The sequence below is a fragment of the Melospiza georgiana genome, chromosome 1 (assembly GCF_028018845.1).
Source record: "Melospiza georgiana isolate bMelGeo1 chromosome 1, bMelGeo1.pri, whole genome shotgun sequence".
Lineage (NCBI taxonomy): Eukaryota > Metazoa > Chordata > Aves > Passeriformes > Passerellidae > Melospiza > Melospiza georgiana.
Window position 1 is genome coordinate 23,176,172 of NC_080430.1, and position 27,915 is coordinate 23,204,086.

General features: G+C 39.3%; 1 protein-coding gene across 1 annotated transcript; it reads left to right on the forward strand.

The window, feature by feature from the left end:
• On the forward strand, positions 1-27,915 carry LOC131080285 (pituitary tumor-transforming gene 1 protein-interacting protein-like). Its single transcript, XM_058018504.1, has 8 exons — positions 1-52; positions 5,077-5,505; positions 6,377-6,429; positions 8,769-8,877; positions 11,498-11,612; positions 15,094-15,159; positions 19,576-19,622; positions 26,322-27,915. Exons 1-8 carry the CDS (start codon positions 1-3, stop codon positions 26,369-26,371), a joined length of 921 nt encoding a protein of 306 aa, XP_057874487.1. The 3' UTR covers positions 26,372-27,915.

Below are 27,915 nucleotides of genomic sequence, written 5' to 3' on the forward strand. Positions count from 1 at the left end.
ATGGGTGAAGAATCTGGCCCTTTCAGACCCTCCTGGTGGTTCCTGCATGCAGGTAGGATGCATGCAAATTTTAGAAACTGGTCCTGTAAATACACAGACATGGTCACACAGGGCAGTCCTTTGGCACATAGTTAATACAGCAAGATGCTTTAGTTGAAAGTACTCTATGACAATGGACAATGTACATGCTGAAGCAGTCTCACAGGATCAGGAGCCAGCTGGCATGAGAGACAATTGAGAATTGAGCAGAGAAGCAGTTCAGGGAGTCTCCCCTGACCCAGCAACTCCTGTCACTACCCAGACTGCAACCAACCCTCCTGTTTGGGAGATCTCAGCAATAGCTTATGCCAAGGCCCCAGACACTGTTTTTCTTGAAAACTCTGTCCATTTTTAATGCAACACTGCTCAGCCAGAAAGCAAATCAGCCCTGCCATTGAAGAAATGCTGCTTTTAACAAGTAGTCTTTGTCTAAATATATCCAATGCTTTTCAAAATAAATTAGTTAGCCCTGCTAGGAGGGATCAGTTTGGTACTTTATATATTAGAAAATTCATTACTCTTTTTTGAAATATTAGTGAGGACTAAATGTTAACAGCTGTTCATGCACTGCCAGATTTGGCTGCAGTGCATTTTAGTTTGAAATAAAAGTTTGAAGCACTTGGCTTGTCATTTTGGTGATAGTAGTATTACAATAGAGACTATAATTAACTAACAAAAGACTATAATTCAATTTGACTGAAATTCAGTACTATTAACCATTTTGCAGAACAGTGCACATAAAGTCATTCTCAACTCTTCTTTAAAAAAACACTTTATGTCAGAAAAACATGTAGGTCAGAAAGCAAGAATTATCACTATATGCCTTTTTTGACAAGACTAGTATTTTTATCTCTCAGTATGACCACAAGATAATTGAGTAATTATGCAGATATGCAGATACTTTTAGAAAAGTATGTTTATTCCCTAAACATTTTGTGTGGTCACCTGAGTAATGTGCAATGAAAATCAGGGAACATCAGCTGCTACCAGCACCCTTAGCAGAGACACTGAACTGCTCCTGTGTATTCCTCTAGGCAATCTCTTTGCAAGCAAAAACTCACTGAGGGTGCAAGTCTTACTTCCATAACAGCAAAACCCCACATCAGCTGAGGAGACTGACTTTCTTTAACTGTCCCAGCAGTGTTCAGCTGATCATATATGAATTGAATAATACTATTTAAAAGCCAGTCTCTGGTTTAATCCCAGGGTTTGTCTGAAAGCTGAAACTGGGCTGTTGCATTTCTAGGAAATCCACAAAAACCTTGAATAAACCACACTGCTCTGATCTCTGCAAATACCTGCTATCTGTGTTTTTGCAGGACCAGAGCTTGGTTGTTTATGATACTTCCCACTTCTAATTATTAGCACCTCCAGGAGATCTGTTTCACCAAAGATTGTTTATGGAAGATTGGTTATTGTATGACAGAAAGTGGACATTGACCTGGATGATCTAATTTTCTGTATCTGACCTAGAGAAGTAGTCTGTACTCATGGTTGCACATTTTGCTCTGTAAAATGGTATTATTAATATTTTTAAGAAGACAGTTGTAGAAACCATTTTACTAAAATCTGAATAGACTCTAAAGGAAGACTTTATGAAGGTGCATGTCCTTACTCAGCAGATCTGCCCCTGTAGGTATTTAATCACTTACTACTTTAACAAAGTACTAGATCTCACACAAACCCTCTCACATGGCTTCAACAATGTCCTGAAGCCTTTATATGAAGCCATCAGACATTTAAGCTGGTCCTGGAATTGAGAAAACAAACAAACAAACAAAAGCCCATGGAGTACAATTCCCCTGCTGTGCCAGCACAAGAATTTGGTCCCCTGCTCAGTGAACCCATAGAGCATCCCTGATCTCACTGAAAAAGTAACTTCCAGTTGCATCAGTTCTCTGTAGGACTGCAGATACATTTTTGTTGCACGTACCACAGCACTTTTCATCTACAAGAACAAGTATTCAGGGAGAGAGTACAGACTGCTTTTTGTGGGAACACTGATCTAATTACAAACCAAATTGCAACCTGAACATACATTCGTGGTGCAGCCAGTCACAAACCAAAAAAAGCTTTTTGAACAACATATTGCTGCAGTAAAAGTCTTTTACCAAGGTCTGTGTTCATAAGTCCAACACAGAGAAAACCCCAGTGACATTCTAATCACTTTTGTGACTCATCAACTGAATTATTCACACTTACTGCAATCAAGCAAGCTGGGTAAACTCTGCCACAGTGATGAAGTAATACTGCCACTAAGGGAATCAACTGAACACACCCAGGTTTTGTAACCCATATGTCACCTTTGAGATTGTTAGCACTTGTGATAACAGAAAATAAACAAGCTAAAAAAAGAAGACAAGATTCTGTCAGCCCAATCTGTTCCTTGTTCAGATACCCAGTGAATGGCTCATTAAGCTGCTCTCTCACAACGATAGAGCAGAGATGAGGCAAAGGGGCCAGAGGTGATGCTGAAAATGCATGAGTAGAAACACTGTTCAAAACCCCAGGCAAAATCTATAGAGCTGGGGAAAAAAATTATCATTTGAAATATGTATAGAATTACAAAATAATCAAAATCTGTTTTAAGTTCTGAGATTTTTTTTTTTTTTTGCAATCTTAATATATACTGACTTGTTCCAAAGTCAGTTTCTTGGTAGATCACTTTTTCTTGTCATCTACACTCCATTTCCTGGCAATTTATGTCTGCTGAGGGAGTGGCTACCTAACCAAGAGAAAAAGTGTTTCATTACTGTAGGAATAGTTATTGGGAGAGAATTACCCCAGCTGTTCATAAATTTTATTAATGGGTTTTTTTCCCCCAAAGGCATAATAAAACTAAAGCTGAGAAGATGGATGTATCCATACTTCTGAAGAGCTCTCAGCAAATTCTGTTTTCCCCTCCTCTCCCACTTGGCTGCAGCTAAATACTTCCTCTAACATAACTGTAATAGAGGCAACTCAATGAAAAATCCCACATTCTGGAAAGCTTGGAATTTGAGCTGTTTTATGAGAAGTCACTCTTTACTGAATACATAAAAGCATCCAAAAATAAGATTTAAAAAAAAGCAAAAGGATTTCCCCTCTGTCTCAAACATAATTCAGTGCAATCAGGTGGAATATAACATAAGCTTTGAAGAAAAAGAAAATTAGTAAGAACAGCTCTATAAAGACATTTCAAGGCCACTTTTAACTCAGTGCCTCACCTAAAATAGCAGTCAGCAACAAATGCCTGAGGAAGACTGTCAGAAGAAAGCAATCATATAATGCATCTTCCTCAGCAATTGCACATAACTTCAAGGAGTATGGTTCAAGGACTTTCTGAACCAGAGGTATCTGGATACTTAATGACTGTTAACAAACATATTTATGGAAAAAAATCCAAATGTTGGGCCTAATCTAAACTTTTAATGTCCTTAATATCCAGAGTTTCACAATTTAAGGTGCTTTATTTTCTTCTAAGAACTTTTTTTCAGTCTTCCACATGATAATTGTCTTCAATGCTCTCTAGTTCTTCTATTTAAAAAAAAGCCCTTCTGTGTTCATTTTTTCTGTGCCTTTCAGACTTGATACACCTCTGGCATATGCCTCCCTAGCTAGAGTCTATTGAATTATTACTTGTAAACAGTTCCTTATCTTTGGCTGTCTTTGTCTGTCACCTGTGTCTCTCTACTTTCTCAAGAGCCCGTTCCAAGTGAGTTCAAGAAATAAGAAAAAAAGTTTTTCAGAGCATAAAGATTTATAGATTGCACATGTGGTAAAACCTGGTCTTCAGATGTCCCTGCTCATTGCAGAGTAGTGGTAATAGATGACCTTTAAAGGCTCCTTCCAACCCCAGCCATTCAAGGATTCTGCCAGCTGAAGCACACTGAAGTCATAATAATATTGTCCTATATTTAACCTCAGGTAAAAAAAATCTTTGTCTTCAAAGACGTATCCCTCACTTTAGCTTTATTTTTCTAATATCCCTGAAGACCAAGAAGCAGGGACTCTAGTGCTGCTGGCAAAAATCTGAACATAACATAGACAAAATTAAATGTAAACAACTTTTTAATGCACTGGTTGGAACTTAATTTAAGGGAAGGGCACCTAACTCAGGTTTGATCTCTTCAGTTTTACACATTGACCTAAGCCACCAGACATACTAGCAGTTATCCTAATTCCCTCTGATTTTTTCCTGGAGCTACTCATCTCTTACCATGTAGGACTTTAGGGAGATTAATCTCTGCAGTAAGGTGAATCAGGTGTCTAAAAACAGACAGGATGGCAAGGTCAAGCACTGTGAAAAACATTCCTCTTGTTTCTTGTTAAGACTGAAGGATATTTACAAAAGCCTCTCTAACAGCCCAGATCCACAAACCAATTGCAGTATTTTCTATAGCAACAATGGCCTTATTACACAAGAGTCATAAAAATGGTGCAAATAGAAGAGGAGTGTTTGAGAAGGGAGATCACAAGCAGCTGGAATCACTACTGACTGAACAATGCCATTCTTGGAAGGAATGTTTACTTCCTGCTTGAAGCAGAGTCTGAGCACTAACAAAACCTGCACTGGCACTTCAGCTGTTGATTGACAAATATCAAAATTCCAATTCCTGAATAAGTCACAGAGAAGCCAATGAAGTTCAGCAGCAGGATTGTTTAACTAAAGCAAGGTTTCTGTCACAGCATGGCAAATCACTTCATTGGTCACTAAGGACTCAGTTTGGTGCCTAGCCACATCTAAGGCCACTGAGATGCCCAAAATGTCTTGTGGGTCCTCACCCTGCCATCTCAGAGGGGTTTTCTTCCTGTGTTGTATCTTGCAGACTCATCTGGGTGTTCGGTATATCCCTGGCACTTGAAAGAGTGCTAAATGCTTCCCAAGCCCTGAGAAGTGTGTCACCATGCAAGACCAACAACTCACTAGTCTTTTAAAATGGGAAGGTCATGGCAAATTTTCTATTTGCCTCTATCTCTTTATTAATTTCTCTGGCCAGCCCTTGTGGATGCCTTTGTTGTCTCAGTTGGCTCTGGCAGCCTTAGTTCCTCACTAAGGAACGAAACCAGGAGGCAGGGCACAGGATCCTCGCCACCTCCTTGCCCTCTCACCACCCTTGCAAAAGGACGTCACACCAAACGAAGAAGGGAGCGGAAAAAGCCCCGCGTATGTCAGATCCCGCCCTCCAGTGACTGCACAGCCCAGCCGCTCACCCTGTGCCCCGGCAGCGAGGAAGGCGCGGCCCGGCCGAGCCCCGCCCGCTTCCAGCAGGGCCGCGCCCCGGCCCGAGCCCGCTCCGCCCCGGGGCTGGCGGCGGCTGCGCGGGGCCGGGTCCCGGAGCGAGCGGGTTCTGTCCGCTGCCGTCCCGGCCATGGAGGCGGTGTGGCGGTGGCCGCTGTGGCTGCAGGGCCTGGCGCTGCTGTGGGGCCGCGCCATGGCGGGGCTGGAGCAGATCAGCACCACGGTTCCGCCGGCGCCGGCGCAGGGTAAGGAGGGGCGGGCGGCGCGGCGTCGCTCCCTTCGCTTCCCGTCCGTGCGGCCTTCCCGGGCGGGCCTGGCCGGGCAGAGCGGCGCGGCGGCGGACACGGGCTCGGGCTCGCCCCGAGGCCTGCAAGGGCCCAGCGGCGCCGTGAGGAGAGCTCGGGGCTTGCCGTGGTGCTGTCCCCGAGCGCCGTGAGGAGAGCTCGGGGCTTGCCGTGGTGCTGTCCCCGAGCGCCATGAGGAGAGCTCGGGGCTTGCCGTGCTGCTGTGTCCGGAGCGGAGCGGTCCCGTGGGCCGGGAGGGAACAGCCCGCTCCCGGCCGAAGGACGGGCTGATGGCGCTGGGGTTTGCCCGTCTGTGGGGCCCTTAGGGTGTCCCGTCCTTGGCACAGACAGACAGCAGTCCCAGAATCGCAGGATGGGGCAGATTGGAAAGTACCACAGTGGTCTCCTGGTCCAACGTCCCTTGCTCAAGCAGGGTGATCCTAGAGCACACGTTCGCCAGGGTTTGTTCAGCCCTGGGTGATGGTGAGGAGTGTGGCTCAGGAGAGGCTGACGGAGGTGCTTATCCCTTCCTGTTCTGCTGGAATCATTTATCTCTTCGCTGCTTTTGGCAGGCAGCCGGTGAAACTTCTCCTCTGATTTAGTTGCCACCAACAGATGTGACCACAAAGGTGTGTGTCAGGTTGGTTGACATCAAATGTGGGCATCTCAAGTGCACCTTTTTTTAACTGAGATTTCATTATTTCAGTCAAAATTATTGCTTGTATCTAGGATTAGGGGGAAAAAAAAGCTTAAATATTGTGATAATTGCTTGACCTTTTGGAATAAAAATAAGTGTATAATCTCCGTATTTTGGTTTTGTTTGTTTTTCTAGCATGTTCATCGTTTTCCCTGAAGTCCTGTGAAGAATGTCTAAAAAATGTTTCGGTAAGGTTTTTAACATCTTTTTTGATTGATAAGAATTTCCACTTTATATGAAAGAAAACTGTTAGGCTTTCTTAGCTGTTTGTTTCTCATTTAACTGATAGAATCAACTGATGTGTTGCTTCCCATCTGTCACAGGTGATGCCAGTGAGCTTTCACTTAGCCAGGGTTGCTCCATGCTTTGGTCACTCAGGTGTTTCTGTGCTGTGTCTGGAGAGGACACACCGAGTCCAGGCTTCCAGTGTCAGTGTGTGCTCAGGGCTTTCATAGCTCAGCTGAGCAGGTTGATCTTGCTGCTGCCTCAGACTCATCCTCATTTTGTGCGTAGCACTTGGTTAAATGTCCATCGAATAAACTCAGTCTTAGGCAGTTAAAATGCCTTGCTTTTCTTGTGTTGTGCTAATGATGCACAACATTTATTTGCTAATCAATGCAAATCAATGGAAGTGCCTTTCTCTAAAGATGCTGCAAGAAGTTCCTGTAACTGAGGCAGAGTGTGCTGGTCCCTCCCATGACTCTGTGCTGAAGACTGCCAGGCTAAGCCGCTGTTGGTAGCAAAGTGTATTTCCAATGAGATTGTGATAAGGCAGACGTTTAAATGTTAGAATTTGTGTTTCTGTTCTTTGCTGAAGACTTGTTTAGCTCTACAAAAGTATTGTGATAAGCATGCAGAAGGCATTAGTCCCTGCAGAGCAGAAGTGTGAGATTGTTTCAAATTCAATCTTTAGATGTCACAGAAAAGAAACATTTCAGGAGTCTTAAAGTTGCTTATAAGTTTCCATTACTGGGAAACCTCTTCACCAGCGAAGATTGAGACATATCTGAACTTACCTGCTTGTCTTATGCACATTTTGGCTTTAAGGGAAAAATATTAATTGAATTGTATTGATTGTCTATAGTCAGATTCTTTAATCTTTGAGAATGAGTGAATTGAAATATTTTCTTGTACTTCAGCCCCTGCTCCAGCCAGGAGCTGTGTCAGGTATTGCCTTTTGGGTTAGACACGTTTTCAGTAGTTAGGTGCAGGAGTCTCCATCAGAGGGATGCAGCTGGCCTTTCTGGGCTCCCAGTTGTCACCAGCAGTGTGCAGTCATTTGGAGTCGAGGAGACCTCATGAGCCACCTAATCCAGCTTCCTACTCAAAACAGGGTCAGCATTAGGTCCAGAGTTTAACAGTGACTTTTATTATGCCCCCTAGTAGTTATTATTTTTGAACTGTTAATTCTTATTAAATATTTGAACCAAAAAATCATATTTTCATCTAGCATCCATAATTATAAGGGCACAGTTTTTGCAAAGTGAATTCTCTTTTATTAGTTTTTTTTTTTTGTTGTTGTTGATGTGTCCTTATGGGTATGTTTAAATTGTACAGACTGCCAACTACAAAATAGTAATATATTCTTCTTGTATCCACACTTTTCAAGAAAGCAGCATCTGCTACAAATTGTTTCCTTTGTATTTAATGTTTTGTAATCCATTAAGAGCAAGATAACAGGCTTTGTGTAATTGAGGATGTATGACAGAGATGTTCTTAATAGTACTGTTAGATAAAGCATAGTTCCTGGCTGAACTCTTTTTATAATGAATCCTAAAAAATACATGTCCTGTCAGAGATTCCTATTGCTGGTATTCAAACCTATTTCACTCTTTGGGTTGTGTGGTAAATGACTTCTGAATAAGTATTTATTTTGACAGATGATAACCAGAACCTAAGCTTGATGCTTAGAGATGACTTCAGAAGCAGAAACATTGTGCTGAATTTTATCTATAATACATATAAAACATGAAATTGTAAAAATATCCAGATATGTGAACATGTGCAATTAAGGTACACAGAATACTCTGCAACTCAGACTGGATGAGGCTGTATCATTCATTACCTTGCAGAAAAAGTTCCTGTAGACTTTAAAGAATTCTTTACTATTTTCTTTTTGTTGATAATCAAATGCAAGGCTGAAGTAATATTATAGGTGTGTTTTTATTCCTTAAAGATATGAGGTGTTTTAAAATTCTGAACAGTCTTCAGTCTGATTTTGTATTTGTTAATTCCAGTAATTTTAAACCCAAAGCCATTTTACCCTTAAGTATGCAGAGTACCTCAATATGTTTCCAAATATTTTCAGGCTAGTATTACTTGTAAGTACAAAATGTTCTTATCCACTATTCAGTTTAGGTTTTACTGAGAAATTGCACAAGCACTTCTGTATGCTGTAGAAGACAAAGCACTTCCATTTCTCCAGTGTTACATTCACATAAGAAATCTATCTTTGGAGTGGTGCACTCAATTGTTAACTGTTTTTGAAGATTATTAATTTGGGCTTTTTCTTGTTTCTTTTGCACAGTGCCTTTGGTGTTACACCAACAGCACATGTATTGATTACCCTGTGAGAAGTATTTTCCCACCGTCCTCATTGTGCTCTCTCTCAGATGCTCGATGGGGAGTTTGCTGGAGTAGGTACTAATTTTACTTTTGCTGTAGAGAATTATTTATAAGTATGATTAAAGTCGGCTTGCTGGAGCTGTTTCCTGATAATTTATTTGGAGGTGCAGGGTGAGGAGGCAGTGGTTATGCTTTGAAGCCATAGCACCAATCAGTGTAGGTGTGGTGATGGAATGGCTTTAAAACATTTTTACTTTCTTTAAAATTTCTGAAAGCATTGGATGATTTGTCTAGATCCACACTTGTATTATATTCCAATGGCAGCAGTGGACCAATACCACAGGAATAGAGTCACACAGAAATTCTTGAACGCTGTTTTTGGTGAAACAACTGAAATAACAATGTAATTGATGGGTACCAAAGGCAATGTAGATAAGGTTAAGAAGGAGCATGCATGGTGCCACTGTGGGTTGTAATCCTGCATGGTGTAATTGTTCTTCAGTTTCCATTTGCTGTGCATGTTTTACTAGAAAATACACGACTGAGCATGTTTTGCCATCAGGGTGAAATATTTGGAGGTGTTTTTGTAATAATGTGTGTACAGGTCTAGATTCAGACTAGACTGAAGCAGAGAACACCTAAGGCATGGGAAAGCTGCTTGTGTGAAGCAAGAGTACAGCTTCAGTCCAGCAGAGCAAAGACTTGCTGCTTTCCGTGTGTTTGTGCATGGGCAGCAGGAGGCTAAAGGACAAAAACAAGTGGGGGTGAACTGTCAGTGGCAATGCTGACTGGAGAAAGTTACCGTGCTTAGGGCAGAGAGATTTTGCAGTAGTCTAAATTAGGGTAGCAGAAGTAGGAGATTGCTGTTAAAGTGGAGCATGCAAGTTCTGAGCACTACCACTTAATGCCTGCTGCAGAGTGACTAGATGAAAAAGTACAGGTGAACTTCATTAATTCTGTGTTCTTAGAGAAGGGCTTTGAGCTTTGTTTTCTGAGAACAGGCATTTGTACTTAAACTTTTGTTGGAGTTTTTTAGAGTTGATAAGAATATAATTTCAGTGATAAAACTCTCTTTTAAGAAAACTGGGCTTTTATTATGACATTGTAGCAGACTTTTTTCTGGAACTGTGGAGGGCTCACTCCTGCCAGTATCTGAGTACTTCACACATCTGCTTGCTTCCTCCCTCTCTCCCATGGCCCCAGTGGGATGGAGGAAGAAAAAGGAACAAGAGCAGAAAACCTCCTTGATAGAGATAAGGGCAGTTTAAAAAGGGAAGGAAAAGGAGGGAGAGTTAAAAAACCACAATTTTTTTAACCCCCCCTCACAGGCAGACATGCTCAGCCAGTCCTCAAACAACGAGTGCCCGTTGGAATTGGCTTTCCCTTTGGAAGCCAGTTCTGCCCTCTACTTTCCTGTCCTTTACCTCAGATTTTTTTCCCTGACCATGACATTGTCTGGTGGCCAGTTTGGCTCAAGCATTCTGTCTGCATCCCCTCCTGACCTCTCTCACTCTCTTGCCTGTGTCCAGCCCTACTCACTGGGGGGAACAAAGGGAAGGGGGCAGGGGACAGGTGGGAAGATATTTTGGTGCTCTTCAAGCCTGTTCAGCAGCAGCTGAAACATTGGTGTGTTACCAGCATGTTTGAGCCAGAATCCAAACCCAGCATCAAATGAGCTCCTGTGAAGTAAGTTAACACTCTCAAACACACCAGGTAGAGAAACAAGTTCTTTTCTACTGATACTCATGGTGATCTTGGCAGTTTACTGCTGCTGTGGAAATGGCTTCTATGTTTTGTGCCATTTGTGTTTCTAGATTGACTGTAGCTTAAACACAGAATGAAAACTTCATAATGGAGCACATTCTCAGTAAAAAAAAGTAGGAAAAAACCCCAAACCAGAACAACAAAAACACCCTCAAATATGCATTTCCTTAATAGGTTTTTTACAAATTTCAAGCAGCAATATGCAATAGGGTTATATGGTCTTATTGAGACTGTCCCTGACAAACACAGCAGGAAAATTAATTAGCTTGTGAAGGTGGTGTTGATTTTTTTTTTTCTTTAAGCAAATAAAATTAAGAGATGAATGTTGTTCACCATTGCTGAAAATGAAGGTGAATAGTGCAGCTTTCAAAGTCAAAAACAAATTACTGGCTTCCAGTTACAATTTTATATGAATTACATGTGTTGACAGATTATTAATCATAGTGAAGTGAAGAACAGTGTAATACAAAGTAGCTTAATTGTGTTGGGTGTTTTCCTGAATAGTAAGCAAATGAAATAGGTACTGTTGCCAGGAGTGTAGACTGAAAACTGATGGTCTTTTCCTTCACTTTAATAGGTCCAAAAAAACCTTATTGCTTCAGTTAAGTACTATACTTTTGAAAGAAAAAATTTGTTTAAAACAATTTTTTTGAAAAATTCTTGCTTTATGGGATAAAGTGCATTTGTTTGTAACCTGTAGGGAAGTAACAGAATGAGAAATGTGGTTTTACTAAATGTCTGTTCAGTGTAGATTATGCATAATAGCAAAGTTTTAATGTGGTATACTGCATTTTATCTGGGGTAGCTCAACAGAATTGTGTTTTGCATACAGGGATGAAAAAGCATGTGGGAAGGAAGGGAAGAGTTATCAGAAAGATGAATGTTACTGATGGAGTCTAACAAGCTGAATATATTCATGTTTTTCAGTAAACTTTGAGGCTTTACTGATTGCTATGGCTGTGGTAGCTGGGCTCCTTCTGGTGTCCCTCACAGTCTGCTGCTGTTACTGCTGTTACTGCAGGAGGCGTTTCAGGAGGAGGAGGTAAACGTGCATTTGTTTTCTTTACCAACACTGGTCCTGCCCTTCCCTATCTGCCTACAAGTTTTACTCTCCTTTACTTACACTAAGAATATTTTCATCTGGAAGCAGTTTTGATCACTTTGCTTTATTTGTTTGAGAAAGATAGCAAGATAAGAGATATTTAGTGACAAGTAGTATGACACTGGAAATGATGCTGGAATGACACTGAAGTGATTTTTCTAGTGGTAACAGCGCTGATGTGTCTGACTTCAGGTAAGCTGTTGCTTTATACTTCTACATTTTACACTTTCTTCTTAACATTGGACATAAAATCTCTCAGTGACCAGGTAAATCCTTGCTTCTTCTGATAATGGTGTAAATAATTTCTTTCAAGGCAAGCTCATGGTACAGCAAAAAGGGACCAGGTGAGTAGAAAGTAACTGAGCAACAATGTCCTATATGGCACTTGGTATCCATCTTTCAGAGTTGCTCTAGGATCTGTCAGCAGTCCCTATATAAGGGATTAGCTGTCTTTGCCAATTCAAAAAGATATTCTACATGGAGGATAATACTTCTTTGCTCTAAGATACTAAGAATAATTTACTTATTTTCAAGGAAAGTAGTGCTGCAAAAATTAAATGTTCGTGAGATCTTGGAGAACTTGTAAAATTATTTTTTAAACTGGCGTCTCTGAGTAGCTAATATTTTTAAAAGGAGGGAAGCAGTTGATGAGTAGGTAAAATAGTACTGCAGTGTGAAGTGGGACAGCACAACATGCTTCCCTTTATCAGTTAAAGTTTTAAAGCTTTCTGGACAGTGTAGTTTCAGCTACCTCTGCTCTTTTTGTCATTCAGTACTTGTATGAATGAAATGGGGACCTTATTTCTTGGTTTGAAATTATTCCTATAAATTTTTACAATACCTTTGACTTGTTCCTGTTTGAGATTTGGTTTTGGTTTTTTTAAAAGAACTTATGTAACTGTACATTGTTTAGTGCTGACCTTAAAGCCAGAGAAATAGGGTACATCTGTGGCTTTAAAGAAATGTGAAAATAATTGTAAATAACATCTCATTCCTTTCTTTCTTCCCTGAGAAAGAAGCTTGTACCTGTTTGTTGGTAGGGTGGTATAGCAAATCTGCCCAAGTGCAAAAATGAATACTCTTTAGCCCTGTGCTGATAAGCCCTGGAGATGTAAAGAACAGGTTTATATATTACATAAGATCTGCCAGCGTCCTCTGCAGAACAACTGAGTAGGCCCCTGTAGCTGACATGTCAGCAAATAAAGCTTGAATCCTATGAAAAGAGATACTTGTGCTGGACTTCAGTTTTAGCAGCTAAGTTGTCCATCAGTACTGTAACATCTAATTCTAAAAATAGAGGGTTAGTTGAGAGTCATCTTATGGCAAGACTCCAATGGTGTCAAGCTTAATCTTGTGACCCTTAGAGGATTTAAAGGTCTTGTCAATCTGGGGTCCAGCTTATTTCAGGAGGAGTCAGAATGTGTTATTACACTGAAGCCTGATACATTATTTGCTTTAAGCCCAGTGGTTCTCAGCAGGAATTCTTCTGCTCTCTTCTTCCTTATTTTTGGGGACTCATTTTCCACAAATGAAACTTTTTTTTTTCTTGTGAATAGGAGGAAGGAAGGGTTGTAGAAATGTAGTACTAGATCTGTTTAGCTGATTCCTTTTGAGATCTGAGCTCTAAGGTGTAACCTTGTTTTGCAGAAGTATCAGTGTTTCTTTAGGGAATTCTTAAACTGGGGGTGTTTAGATGTTTGAGAAGCCTGAACTTAGGTTTTCCTTGAACACAGAGAATACTTCAGTGCATCAGCCTCCACATCAGTAATGTAGTTGGCTCATCTGTGGCCATCCTACCACAGGAATTCTAGGAATATTGGTGCATAGTTTTTGTTTTTTATCCTGTGATTTTGGACTTCTTAGAGTCTGGTTCCTTGTACTTGACAGTTCTATGAACAGCTATTATTTGTGAAACTCTACTAAATAGACTCTCAGAAACTTCTGTTGTCAACCATGTTTTCATTTGTATAATCTCAAACTTTCTGAATTTGGAAGAACAATTCATTCCAAGTATCCAGAAATCAGAATACTGTTTAATTACAGGGAAGAAATGTATTTTCTGAATCATATATCAACATTTGATTTATTTGATGCTTTCATATTTTGCAACACCAATTGTGAAGATTATTGCATAGTTATAAGGCATGAGGTCTCCAGTAAAGCAGTTTTACAGAAGGGTGCCCAAGAATGGGAGCTTTTAGTCATGCTGGACATGCTGATGTGGAGACTTGATTAGTTTTCCAAAAGAGTCTAACATTGTTTTCAAATAAAAGTGACCTGTTTGTGTTTCCTGCTCCCCCAAGATTTTTTTAATTCTTTAGGTGGAAAAAGCTGGGACTAAGATATTTGTTTGTGAAACATTGCATGGATTCTTAAGTACTGGCTTGTATTGAAATAAATAAAATATTGAGACAGATATATGGACTGTTTTGAGCACATGAAGGAATTGAGTTCATATTTCCAGAGCTGAATGTGTCTGAATTTTGTGTATTGAAGTGTTTGACATGCTGTAATTAACCACTGGATGTCACTCTTGCTTAACTTGGGTCTTGGTGGCTGCAGATGAGTGGTAATGCTGCTCAGGTGTATTAATATTGTAAATATTCAGCTCAGACATCTTCAGAACTTTATTCCCTTCTGGAAGGTGATTAGCACCTGGCAGTTGTCCATTTACTAATTACTAATTAGCAAGCATGGCATTTGTCCATTTACTAACCCTGAAGAATCATCATAAATTCTGTCAGGGAAGAACTAATAGAAAAATTGTTTGACATTTGCTTTAGAGTCCTACAAGTCTTACAGGGTCTGTCTAATGGTTTAGTGAAACTGAGCTTTCTGCAAGGCAGGACACAGAGCTAAAGTGCAGCAGAGAATTCAGTAGAGAAATCTGCACAAGCACAGCTCAGATGTCCTGTGTAGGTTCAGCATTTCCCAGAGTCACACAGCTGATGCTCAGGTAAATCCTTGCTCATTCCAGAACAGACTCATTTCCTGGGGGCAGCTTGAGATTGGATGGTAATGGTTGTTGGAAAGATAAATTGTTCTGGCATCAAAGGCTTATGAACCATCAATCATCTTCCAAAGGACAACAATGGACTTAACTGTGCACATGCAGAACAGTGACTCTTAAATGGGGTGTGACACATGGGGAAAAGGGCAGCTAGGAATCCTGCTTCTGGAACAGTCCACATCCTCTTCCTAAGAAGCTGTAAATAGTTCTGTGGAGGCTGAAGGACATATTACTGCAATGAGTACAGCATTTGGATATTATAAAATGTGAAAGGATAATTACACAAACTTGTAAATGAAACTTACTCAGCTGTGAAATTTCACATGGCTATGAAGTACTAAATAGTGATAGCTTAGCAATAAAGTTGCTTTTTCCTCCCCTTATGCTTTCCTTCCCTTATTTTTCTAACAGACTAGAGGAAGAAGAGGAGCAGATAGCTAGGAAGAGAGAGGAGAGAAGGCTACAGTCTCTTCAGAGGTAAGTCTTGACAGCTTGATATATAGCTCTACACTTCCTGATGATGTAGGAGTATTCTGCCTTTCTAAGAAATACATGGAGTACTAAACAAAGAGGCATTGTGATGTTAGGCATGACAGTGTCAGGTTTACAAAACAGCTTTATTATGAGATTGGTGAACCTGATTAGGAGCTGTATTGCTGTAAATGAAACAAGTTGATGCTCAGTGTGGCAGGTACTATGAGTGATCTGTGCATCATTGCAAGTGTTGGCAAACATTATCCAAGAGGAGAACCGATGCAAATTTGTTTTTATAAACATCTGAATTTGTGAGCTGAAACTGTCAGACTTGAATGTACATGAAAGGGTAAGAAATAGGTGTCCATTTCAGGAAGTATGCTCACTCACAGTTTCTCAGATAAGTTATGTTGAATATTTGCAATGGATCAGAAAAAAAGGGGAATTCTCTACTTGTTAATCCTGTTATAACTAGTCACAGCACAGTAGGCCAAGTGCTAGTATGAATGTGCTGTTTCTCCTATAATGCTTTTGTTTCTTTCTAAAGAGGAGGGATCCAGTGAGGAATATCAACAGTTTTTGTATGCCAAAACCACTTGCCTTGTGGTGAAATGTACATCTTTAATTATGCTGCTTTGCTCAGCTAAGACAGCACTTACCTGTGTTTGTTATAAAGCATAGACTTCTGACTATGTGCATAAAGGGATGATTGTGTTCTGTAACCTTTCCACTGTGATTTGTGTATTAGCTTGGTACAGTTAATCTGTAGGAAGTCTGATGCATCTGGAGTGTAAGGTGTGCTGTGCACACACCAAGCAAGTAGTGCAACCTAGAGCTAATATCAGCTCCATTCTTGAGTTTAGCTTAGGAGCAAAGACCACTGGGAGCAGGCTACTCTGCCAAAATGATTCCTGCAGCCTTATTTAGAGCAGCATTCCTATTTCCCAGCTTGTCTCAGGAGTGTGTCTGTGAAACAGAAACTGCTTTAATTGCAGGAGCTTAGCAGCAGCCCTGGGGTGTTTCCATGTTCTGAACATGCACACCAGTTGTGTGTGTGGCTGGGGGTCATGGGAAAACACGAGGACTAAGCCACTTCCAGCACCTAGAGCACCTCACCCTACCCACTGCCTGCTTCCTCTAAGACCTTTGGAGAATGAATTGCTACTGGCAGGCTATAGAACAAATTAATATTCTCAACAACCCATTTTTTACAAGCAGCCTGCAGAGGAAAACACTGCCTTGTACGGTGTAGTCCTTCCTTTCTACTGTGAAGTTCTCACATAGTTTATGAAAATAGCTGAATAGATGTTCAGTTAAATATCAGATAAATGTTCAGATAAATATGGGAGGAAAATAGGCGCAGCATTGACCTTGTGTCTGTCTGGCTTTGTTTTTTTCTTGTCATCTTACATGTTGTTTGTTTTTTCTGTGGGATACAGCTACTTCAAATACAGCTTATGTATGGTTCATATCAGTTGGCAATGGAAGGTGAAGAGGACTAGCCTGAGCTTCATTTCATGATTCCATTAGTGAATGGTAAAAACAAAGCAAGGAGGCCCCAGTTCCATAGTGTTCCGTGGAAATATTTTTTGTGGAAGGTTTAAGATGATTTACAGCACCTAGTATTTTCTGTCTTTCAGGTACACTGTAAAAGTCTGCTTTTTAAGTTTAATACTTGTTTGCATTGAAATTCAGTTAATTATGGACACTTTAGTGTCTCTTTGGAAGATGCCTGTTAAAATGAAAAGTAAAGGTTGTTATGTTGGCTGTCTGCTTATCTACACAAGGCTGAAAGCAGCTGTCAGTTCAGTGAGAGGGTTGAAAATCACTGGTGATGGTTTGAGTTTGCACTTAGAGTGAGGGGCATGAAGGATGTCTGAACAGGTATCTTATTGCGTAGCTTTAGTCCTTTATTTGACTTCATAATCTCTAACATGAAAAATCATTTTTAAGTATGGCATTGAGTAGCGAGTCTTTTTCTATACACTCAATTATTTACAGCTTCAAATACGTGGTATATTTTTAGGTTAGATTTATATAATTTATAAATAATTATTTATTTTAGAAGTTTATAAACAAATGCTAAGCAATAAGATCTAGTGCCATGTATAAATTGATAGAAGGAAGAACAAAGAGAGAGGCCAGGGAAAGAAAGGATGGCAGTTTATTTGTGAAGAACCAAGTATGGAAAATTATTATGTGAATTGTTAGTATTGGGAAAAATACTTCCTCGGCTTAGAGCAGTGGGGACAGCTTGCATGAGAAGCCAAGACTTCAGCATGTATAAGATGGAGTAATAGCAGCAGTGTTAAGAAACAACAACTCAGAAGACTGAAGTGACTTGAGCTGATCATCATGTGAGATGTGGGTGGTACAGTAACTCTGGGTGGCTGATGCAGGGACTGCCTGTTCAGAGCTGTGTCTGGTTCCTCTGGGTTGATGTGTACCTGAGCCTTATTTACTGAGCAAGGATTTACTCGTGGGTGAAGTGATGCCTGTCAGTTGGAATGTTTCACTGACATTAATGGTTTTACCCTTCAAACTTAATTAGGTGTTTGGTGGTTTGTTTTGAATAGCCTAGGGAAGTATCCCTAACCTTTCTGAGGTTTAAAGCCTACACAGCTTGATTTTGCACCATCCCCTTCTTAAGCAGGTGCTTGCTGAATTCAGAACTGATTCACACTGGCTGCTGAAGTGTACTGAGCTACTGCAGCAATGAGTCTTCATTACTTCAGACAGGATATGCAAAACAAGGAAGAAATGCCATTAGTACCACCTGTAATAAACTTGGTTTGAGCTCACAAACTATACAGTAGAAGGATTTAGCTTTATGTTGGAGAAGGCTGCTTTAAGCAGAATTTCTCTATTCTCTTCCTGAGATCCCTTGTCCCATATAATATCTTCCTGTCATGTACCACAGAAAGCAGAAATCCTGTTATCAGCTTACCTTCAATGGGTAAATCTGTCTCCTCTTTTTTCTGTTCTCTTCAATGTCTCAATCCTGACTTTCTTCTTCTACGTGAATTTCATTACCCGACTCTCCAGCCTCTGTTAGTGCATTTTGGCCAGGTTGCTTTGTTTACTTGCTGCCTGGGCTTAATAATGCAGGGGGATGTAAGGGACATGGGTGTCTCTGGGAAACAGTAGTGGAAGCTTTTGAGTCTGTCTGTCTTGTTTGGTTTGTCTCATTGTGCTTTATCTGCATGCTTTCCCAGAAGTGCAATTGCTGGAAAAGGCCACTTCAGCCCTCAGCTCTGTAGGAAGCAGGATAATTGCTTCTGAGGACACACAGGGGCTGATTAGCAGTAGGAATTGTTTGGAGGTGGAATATGCATAGGGCAGATGGGATCTTTGGTGAATTAAGCTGTCAGTGCTTAACAGCTTTCTGCTGAATATGTGCAAATTGGAATCCGGCAGAAGTCACAACTTGTATAACTGGGTTGAATTTTGACAGAGGATAGCAAAGGGTGCATTTTTTTTTTTTTTAATTTTTGTTAAAGGAACTTTTTTTTGCAAATTCTATGTCTTTTCCTCAAGGTATATAGATCCTGGCTCATACTCATTAAGCATTTGTGTTTTTTGTTTGTTTTTTAAAATAAGCAAAATAGATCCTTCCTTTGTAATAAAGGAAAACTATCTGATAAAAGATGGAATTTTTTCCATTTAAACATATTTTTGCCCCTTCACCTTTGCAAAAGGGAGGGAGAAATCAACTCATCAGACAGTTGGTTTATATGAATAATTTAAGTTTGACAATATTAGATACAGCCTTAAAAACAGTCTTATGGTCAGACAACATAAAAACCAATTTATATTTAGCATAAAATTTTAATTTATTCTCTGCATGGGTGCCATGCAGGATTTTAGAAAGCAGTAGTTTTCACTTACACTTGCTGTACATCTTAAGCAAAATAGTAATACACCTTTTTTATCCTTTTAGAATTATTGTAATGAATTAGTATTTCAAAGTATGTTCTGTGCAAAGCTAAGTTTTACAATTATGCTCCCTGCTTGAAAGCATTAAGGAGTGTTCCATTTTAGTGTAGTGCCTTTTTCTTATGTATAGATCAACACCTCAGTGTGAATGTGTGCATGTATGTGGATGCTTTACTTCTATATAGAAAAGTGTTTCTTTTTATTGTCATACATCTTATGTTTGCACTAAATTCTATTAATAAGAATTTATGGTAAGTCTTATAGACACAGTGTATGTAAATACTTACAGATGAAGTGTAATTAGAAAGATAATATATATATATATAATAAATATATAACTGCTAAGTGTGATTTTTTTTTAATTGTTATGTGATTACTAATGCTAATGTAAAAAATGCTGATGTCCTTTTTGGATGTAATTATAGTTTGCTTACAGCTCAAAAGATGTTCTGAATGTTCTTCTGATGCCTTTATTTCTTGTAGGAAACATGAAAGAAAAATGAAGCATGATGAAATACGTAAGAAGTATGGTATGTGTCATCTTGTTTTGATCCTCTGCCTAAGTTGATTCCTTTTTCCTAATGATGGATAAAATTCACAGCAGAAATAAGCTGCTTTATGAGCAGCAGAAGTAACCAAGCCCAGTTTTCTGCTGATGCCTGTCTTCTGACACCTGATTTTAGCATGTTTATGCTCCTGTTCTCTTCCTGCACTAACTGTCCAACTGGGCAAGAAGACAGTGTGCTTGGGATGGGCACTGAAATACATTGGTTAAAATAAGTGTTTTGTTCTGTCTGTTCCTAAGTAAGAAGACTGAGTTTGGGGGCTTTTTTGTTTGTTATTGAATGTGATAAATCAGCCTACTTGAACTTTGCTGCTGGAGTCATGGCTATTGAAGGAAGAGAGACTGACTAGTAGATAGCAAGCTTTTTAAATCAAGCTTGAAAAAGAAGGGTGGAGGATGCAGCCTTATGTAGGGATAAATTATTTTTTTCTTTGTTTTTAAGTGGAGCTATCCAGTTGTAGAATATCACATCACAAGACTGTAGGACCTGCTGTGTTGTGTAGGAGGCTCTTATTATGTAGGCTTGTCAGTGCTTGCACTTTTCATTTGATTTGTTCATAGGGTTAACAGTACTGTGTATTCAGAGACAGATCTGCTAAAACTCTGCTGCATTTTTTATGATGCAAATTGCACTAATGTCAGAGAAGGTGTTTCTAGGGGTCTGAACAATCACTCAAAGCTGTTAATTTTCATCCTCTTGTTAAATGATTGACAGAGTCTAGGAATGCCTTCATGAATCTGCAGCCTGCCCTTTGCCTGATGCAGAAGTGATACAGACAAACTCTGTAGGGAATTCTCTGCCTGGAGAACATTTGTAAAAGAATGATCCTTTGCTGGAATGGAGGAAAACTACACTGTGAAGCTTGAGCTACTGAGGAAAGAATGTTGTAGAAACTGGAAGTAATTTTTGTTAAACATCAGTCAAGGAAGTTGTTCTGTGGTATTTTACAGGATAATTAACCCTGTATCTCAACCACAGTTCAGTTTCAAGAGTTGTTTGAATGGTTGACAACAATAGTCCAGACGTGAAAAAAGCAAACAAAATCCAAGCACAACATGAAACAGTACAGGCTTTTTGTGATTGTTTCTCCTTAGAAGACACCTGACAGTCAATCTCAGCAAGCTGGAATCATTGGGAAAGATCTGGTGAAGCACTTAGGGCAATGGCTGTGTCCCCACAGTACAGACCTTTGCATCTCTGGATGCAGCCCAGATGCAGTCCTGGGTGCAGAATTGCAGTTCCCATATCAGAGCCCTGCTCTGGGGTTCAGGGATGTGAAAGCTGCATCAGTTATGTTCTGCTTGTGGAACCAGTTCACTTGTCTCTGCATGGCCCTACATTTTACTGAAGACAGCTGTCTGTTCAGTGCTCTACTTCAGAGCCTGGTGGGGTGCTTTGCTGGATCTTGTTGGAGTACTTGAGTTCCCTGAAATTTAAAACTGCATAATGAAATGCCTTGAAAATACAGACGTCAAATTCAATAAATCAAGTATTGCTTGTAGCTATACTGTCCACAGTCATAGGAGAGCTAGTGTCTTTTTGCCTCCACTATCAATGAATAAATGAGAAACAAGTTCATACGTTCATTGTGTTAATGGAAAGTGTTCCTTCTGGTAAGAAGTCAGACATACTCACTTCTTTCTGCACTTCGGTTTTGCAATGCAGCTTACCTGCTCAAGATTGCAATTGGACTATAAAACTTAAATTTTATTAGCAAATTTCCATATAAAGTTTATTGACAGGTTTGCTGTATTGCCAAAACAAATATTAATTTATATTATCAGGTATGTCAATTTAAGGCCTGGAATCTCATGGTTAATTTTTGTTTTATAGAAAAAATTTAACTCTCACATAATGTAATTAGCACATCCTTAAAGGATGTATGTAATTTAGGAAAAATTAAATACAAAATATGTATAAATTTTGAAATTAAAAAATATAATTGCTGTTGAATGTAAGGGTTGCATTCTGATAATAGACAAATGGTGGTCAGAATAATTCCATGAGACTTGGGTCTCTCTTTTGTCTCATTTTTTACTGTCTAGAAAATACAGACGTTAGAATATTAAACATAATCTAATAAAAATTGCTGCAGATAATTATGGAGGCACTAGATTATTTTGCACCCTTACAGACTGCAGAGAGGATTCTCAGTTAAGCAGGCATGGCTGAGTGGCAGAATGACAATGACTTGGTTAACCTGACTGTAGATACAGATGATGATGCCCGAAATTTCAGTATTTGGTTGGCTTTAAGGGAATGCCTTTTCCCATTTCATCCCCAGCTTTCCATACCCCATTTAAATGGTAATTACACATTTATAATGCACTGCAGGTGTCACTCTAGCCACAATCCTCTGGGAGCATTGGAAGCAATAGAGAGCTTTAGCAGCCAGGAGTACGCACTTTCAATTGTTTCTTTGTTGCACAATTTGATAGTATTTTTCATTTGCTCACATATATGAATGCAATATGATTACACAAATTATATGTTGACTCTTAGGAAAAATTTAAAGTAGAATTCGGAGTACTTTGCAGCTTGTATAGTACACAAAGGAACTACAATTTAATTCCTGCTGCATTTGCTTCCATTGTGTGTTCAGTATAGCATTAGTGAGAAGCTGCTTTATTATTTATTTATTTGAGGATTTTGCAAAGTATTAGTGGAAGGATTTTTTCATTTAATTTTTGCAAAATGATAATCATTTCATTGCTTTAGTTCTGCAAAGATTTTGATTAGCTATTTTAATGGTATGTAATCCTCTCTTGTTTATTCTATGTAAGGCTTTGGTTTTTATATTCAGTAGTTTGTGACGGTAAATGTTTCTTCTGTTCAAGGTAGATACTTTGCCTTCACCTTCTTTAGTGTTCTGAATGCAAAGCAGGAGAACCTTACATTGCCAAACACTGAAAGCTATTTAGTTTATTTGTTAAGAATACAGTTGTTAATATGGGGGTCTAGAAATAAAGAGGAAAAGTTTAATAAGGGGTGAAGACATGCAGCAAACTAGGTTGGTTTTTTTGTTTTCAGCTATGCACAGTCTCTTACAAGTATTTCAGTTGTTAATTCTCTTTTTGGGCAGTGTTGATACATGATGAGAGTCAGATCTCAATGACTGGGAACATGTATAGTTAGTATACAATATAAATGAATATGCTGGAAAGAGGTATTAATTTCTTTTGACCATTGTTTTGTCATTTCATATTTACTAACATGCTTCATTATTTCCTGTAAACTGATGAAAGATATTTGACTACTATACCTTTCAAATTTTTGAGTGTTTCATAGATATGCTAAATAGCTCAAATACTAACCTCAAAATGAGGGTAAATAGAAGTAAGAACTCTTAAGTGACCTGTGTGCCAATATTCAAGTTCACCAGTGACATGCAGTGGACTTGATTGCAAACAAGGCTCCTGAAGATGCAAACATCTGGTTTCTCTGAATCCCTGAGGGTAAATGACAACTTGGGTAGTGGCTCTCATGTCAGACAGGAAACAGTGGAGAGACAACTCCTGTCTGGTTCCAGGCAGCACCAGAGCTTCAGCTGAACCAGACGTGCTGCCCCATAGCATGGGCTGCCAGCCCCTCAGAGTGGCACTGACAGGGCAGCTGTGGCAGCTGACAGAAGGTTTTTGTCATGCTCCTTTTTTTGTATGTCTCCCCATATAGTTTTTGTCCACTTACTGGAGCCTGATACTTCTTCAGTAAGAGTTGGTGCAAGTGATGAGCTGCTGTCTCACTCCTCTTACGTAAAGTAATCTTATGATGTACTTAAAATTATGAGGATAAAAGAAATTTAACTGCTGGATACAGGCTTTAGAGCAAGGCTGAGCAGGTATTGTAACCCCTGGTTATCCTCATTTGGAAGGAGGGCTTGCCATTTCTTTTGGAGTCCCTTTTTCCTGGGAGATCAATTTCTGAAGTCAGAGCCAAAAATATTCACATTAGATTGACCCATAGTTCTTAAAGCCTATTTAGTTTCAGTATTTTGTGATGAAACAGGTGAGAGTACTTTTAGTTAGGCATATTAATTCCTGATTGGTGTTGATTAGATCTGTTCATTCCTAAACATAATTCAGTAAAATTAAAGCAAGTAAAGTACTACTGGGAATGGCATATGGAGTGAGAAGTAAAAATGACACATTCACTTGAAATATGAGGATTAGTTTTCTAAAATGGCTTTTAGCTGAGTGTTTTGGGACAGGGGAAGAGGAGAGTATATTCACTCCTCAGAATGATGTAGGAAAAGTTTATCAGGATTCTTACATGATCCTCTGGTTAATTTGAAATTGGCACTACTGGATGTAGAAAATCTTTTCCATTGGGTTTCAGCTGCTCAAGCTGTAAAGAACAGTATCTAGTGGTTTACTGTGCTACTTTCAGACCTGTGAAGTGTTGAGTATGTGTCCTGAATGAAATAGCAAAAAATATAATAAGCGCTTGCCAGACTCTACAGAGAAAAGTCTGCAGGCTGTGTTCATTTTGTCAGGCAATATGGTAGCACCTCTTGCCACTTTGTGGAAAGCTTCTTGAAGTTAGGTGCGTTTATTTGTAAATGGAGCTTAATGAGTGCAGGGAGTTTATGCAATGGCAATTGTAGTAATAGTGGTAATTACCAGTATTGATGCTATTTTTGGTAAATGTGTTTTGTGTTTCAAAGGGCTGAAATACGGGAGTACTGCAAATTTTTTTTTTTAAATTGGACTACTCAGTTGTGTTTCAGGTAACTAAATCTATGAGGAGTCATATATCCTACCTGCCAAAGTATTAACAAGTCTGGAGGAAGGGTGGGAGTGGTGACGATCTGGGATTAAATAAATGTTTCTTCTCTCTTTGAGCTGGGGTGAAATTAATGCAGGACTATTACCTGAAGGCACTGAAGGTTGAATGGCAGGCCAAGGATAAGAGAGGATTTTTTTATTGTGTATTAGTTTACTTGACAGCTAGAATAGGCATCATGGACATCACAACTGCTTGTTTAAATGCATGAAAGGTAATACTAAAGTCTGAGAAGTGAGAAGTGACCACATTCTAGAAAATCTTAAAAATATATAAATTTCAAAATCTGAAAATATTGTAGTTAATTTTTGGCAGTTATATCATCTAAGCACATTCTTTTTAAGCAAATACTTAATTTTTTTTTTCCCAAAAACAATTATAGAAATGGATAGAACCTCTGATTCAAGGTACTATACCAGGCAAATAGACTATGTGTCATGTTACCTGGCTGAAGCTTTAAAGATGTTACTGGCTTACTCCTTGGACAAGTAAGGGTCATATATATGAGGGATAGTTTGGATATTAACCTTTTGCAAGTTGACTGCTTGTAATCTTGTTTATTTGAGAGATTATAGGACTTTTCATATTCATTCTTTATTCCAAATATTTACTGTTCCCTATTAGGTAGTTAGTGGCAGTAACTGGTACAGTAATCAGCCCTGAGCAGTTGTGCTGCTTGACTGGCATCTTAAAATAACCTGGCAGTTCAAAGGAAGCTCACCAGCTGCACAAGGTAGGCAATAGTGTAGTCTGCCTCCAGCACCATTAGGTTTTGACTTCCAGATAAAACTGTCAATGTTCAATATCTGTGTGCAGGTACATGTGAAAAGGACTGAGAGTTCTTACAAGGTTTGGCAGTGACTAGAAATATTTTTTTTCATTATTGTGAATCTGAACATTTGTGATTTGGAGTTGCTGGGCTGCCCTGTTCTCTGTCTCCACACCTAGACAAATGAGCTGTGGAAGAGTCCTTGTTACACATCAGTATAAAAACCTTGGCAGAAAAAGTAGCAATAGTGTTCTGTCCTTTCACAACATAAGGTTAGCCTCTACACTGTTATAGGACTCCTTTATTTACAGTCTCCTGCCTACCCCAGGTTTAAAGTGTGGTTTAAAGTCTCTTTGAAATTATTTTCTGTGTGGAACAGCGACTGCTCAGCTGACCTATACAGAGGATGCTCTTCATATCCAGGCACTCAGCATAATTGGATGGCTTTGCAGTGCTTGCTGTGACAGTATTCTGGTATAAAGTCATTAAGAATCTTTGTGAGGGAAGCATGCTGGAACTTGGATTAAGTGATGCTCTCGTTCTGGTCCCTGGTGGTTTTAGTGCGCATAAGAAGTGATCTTCGTTTTTTCTTAGAGATTATTGTCCTGTTGCAGATAAGCTCTAAGTGGCTGAATGTGACAGATGGTTGGGTATAATTGAAGTAGAACTAAGTCAAAGTAGCAACATCTTACATTTTAAAAGGATGATGATCTTATAGTCACTTGCATTTATAAACTGGCCACTCGGAATCTGTTCTTCTTGAGACATCTCTATACCTGGATTTTTTTTCAACTTGACTCTCACAAGTGCATTTTTTGGGGTATTATACCTCACAGATGAGAAATTGTTTTTCTATAATAATTTTTCATAGAAAAATGTTCTCTCCCTGCTAAATCATGAAATACTTATTCGTTGTTCTTATTGTCTGAGAAATAAGAGTGGTTAAGAGCACTTCCAATTTATTATAATACTTGACTGTGGGTAATAGAGCAGCTATTACAAGAATTGCCTTTTGGATTTGTTACATGCAGTTACCAATAGCAGTGAAGTCAGTAACTCAGAGTTTTTTTGTAAAAAGAAAATTATAACTGTGGTCCCATTTTGTTTTACAGGTCTTCTCCAGGATTCTGATAACCCTTACAGCAGATTTGAGAATGAATGAAGATGAGCACCTTCCACAAGAGCTGTACTCCAGAATCCAGGAAGACAGTTTGTTTTCATTAGCCCTTTGTGCCCTTTCACTTTTGTTTTTTTCTCTCCAAAGTGTTTTTTCCTAGTTGTAAAACTAGAAGCAGCTAAAGACTTTCTGAAATAACATGTTTCTATCTCCTACATGTATGGAACTAATTTTCCATAAATGTTTTTTGTTGTTGAAATGTTCACTGAAGTTTATCTTTCCTCTTCCTAAAATCTGTATTTTATTATTTTATTACTTGACTTAGATGGTTAATAGTCACAATAGTGTGATTTTGAGTTCAGTCTTAATTGCTACTTAAAGCAGTTGTTCTCATGTTCCTAAATAGAGATTTTATATATATATATATATATATATATATATATATAAAACAAAAAGCCAAAAAGCAACATGGAAGTACAGCTCCACATAGCAGAAGTAGTTGATGAAAAATACATCATGCATATTCTTGTGGGTGGAGATTCTTTTGCCTGGAAAAGCATCTTCCAAGAGTGTAATGTGTAAGGGCTGACAGAGAAGAGCATATTTGTCTTTGAATAATTAAATTCAGTTGTGGGAATGTTAATATGTACTTCAAATACAGTTAGCAAAATTGGAGAAAGGTTGATCTTGAAACAAGCATAGTTAGGTGTTCCTAAATTTAAGAAACAGCCTGTGTGAGCACTTTCTTCTGAAAACTAAATGTATATTGAAAAACAAAATAGTATAAAGTTGCCCAGATTCTGCAGTTTACCAGGGCTGACCCTGGCCAGCAGCTGAAGCACTGCCCAGCTGCTTCCTCCCTCCCTTGGGGGGATGCAGGAGAGAATGGGAACAGCAAAGGGTTGAGATAAAGGCACAGTAAGAGAAGGAAAGGAGAGTAGAGGGAACAAATTCTGCCAAGGCAATTGGCACCTCCTAGAAGCAGACCTCTGCCCAGCCTCCCCTCCAGTTGTCTTGGTGAGCCTGGAATAGGGTCAGTTTGGGTCAGTTTTGGCCAGCTGTGCCAATTGTGTCCTCTCCCAGCTTCTTGCTCCCCCCTGGCCTAGTTGTTGGAGCAAGCAGAGTGGGGGGAAAATGAAACCTTGATGCTGTGCAAGCAATGCTCAGCAAAAGCCAAAGCACTGGTGTGTTACCAGCACTATTGTTGCCACAAATCCAAAGCAAAGCAGCACCATAAGGGCTGCTGTGAAGAAAGTTACCTCAGTCCCTGCCAGAGCCAGTACAATAAGAAGGCAGTATTTTTTTTTAACCTTTTATTGTTCTTTTGATATTTCCATAATGTGATTTATTTCCTGTCTTTCTTACTTTTCATAGAGGTATTTCCTGGAGCACTTTTAGTAGCTTACCAGTATGATGTGACAAGCAAAGAGCTCTTCTGTCCCCCCAGTCTAATTGTATGTTCCTGTTTATTCTGCACACTTTAAAGCACCTCCCTTGCTGTGTATTATCTATTAAACAAATGTACAGTATTGAAGATGTATGTGTTACTTTTGTCCACCTTCCTAAAATAAACTCTTTAACATCTTGAA

Coding starts and splice junctions, on each gene's coding strand:
- LOC131080285 (XM_058018504.1), top strand. CDS start 1: ATGGGTGAAGAATCTGGCCCTTTCAGACCCTCCTGGTGGTTCCTGCAT. Junction 5,506..6,376: donor TCCGCCGGCGCCGGCGCAGG/GTAAGGAGGGGC, acceptor TTGTTTTTCTAG/CATGTTCATCGTTTTCCCTG. Junction 15,160..19,575: donor AGGCTACAGTCTCTTCAGAG/GTAAGTCTTGAC, acceptor TATTTCTTGTAG/GAAACATGAAAGAAAAATGA.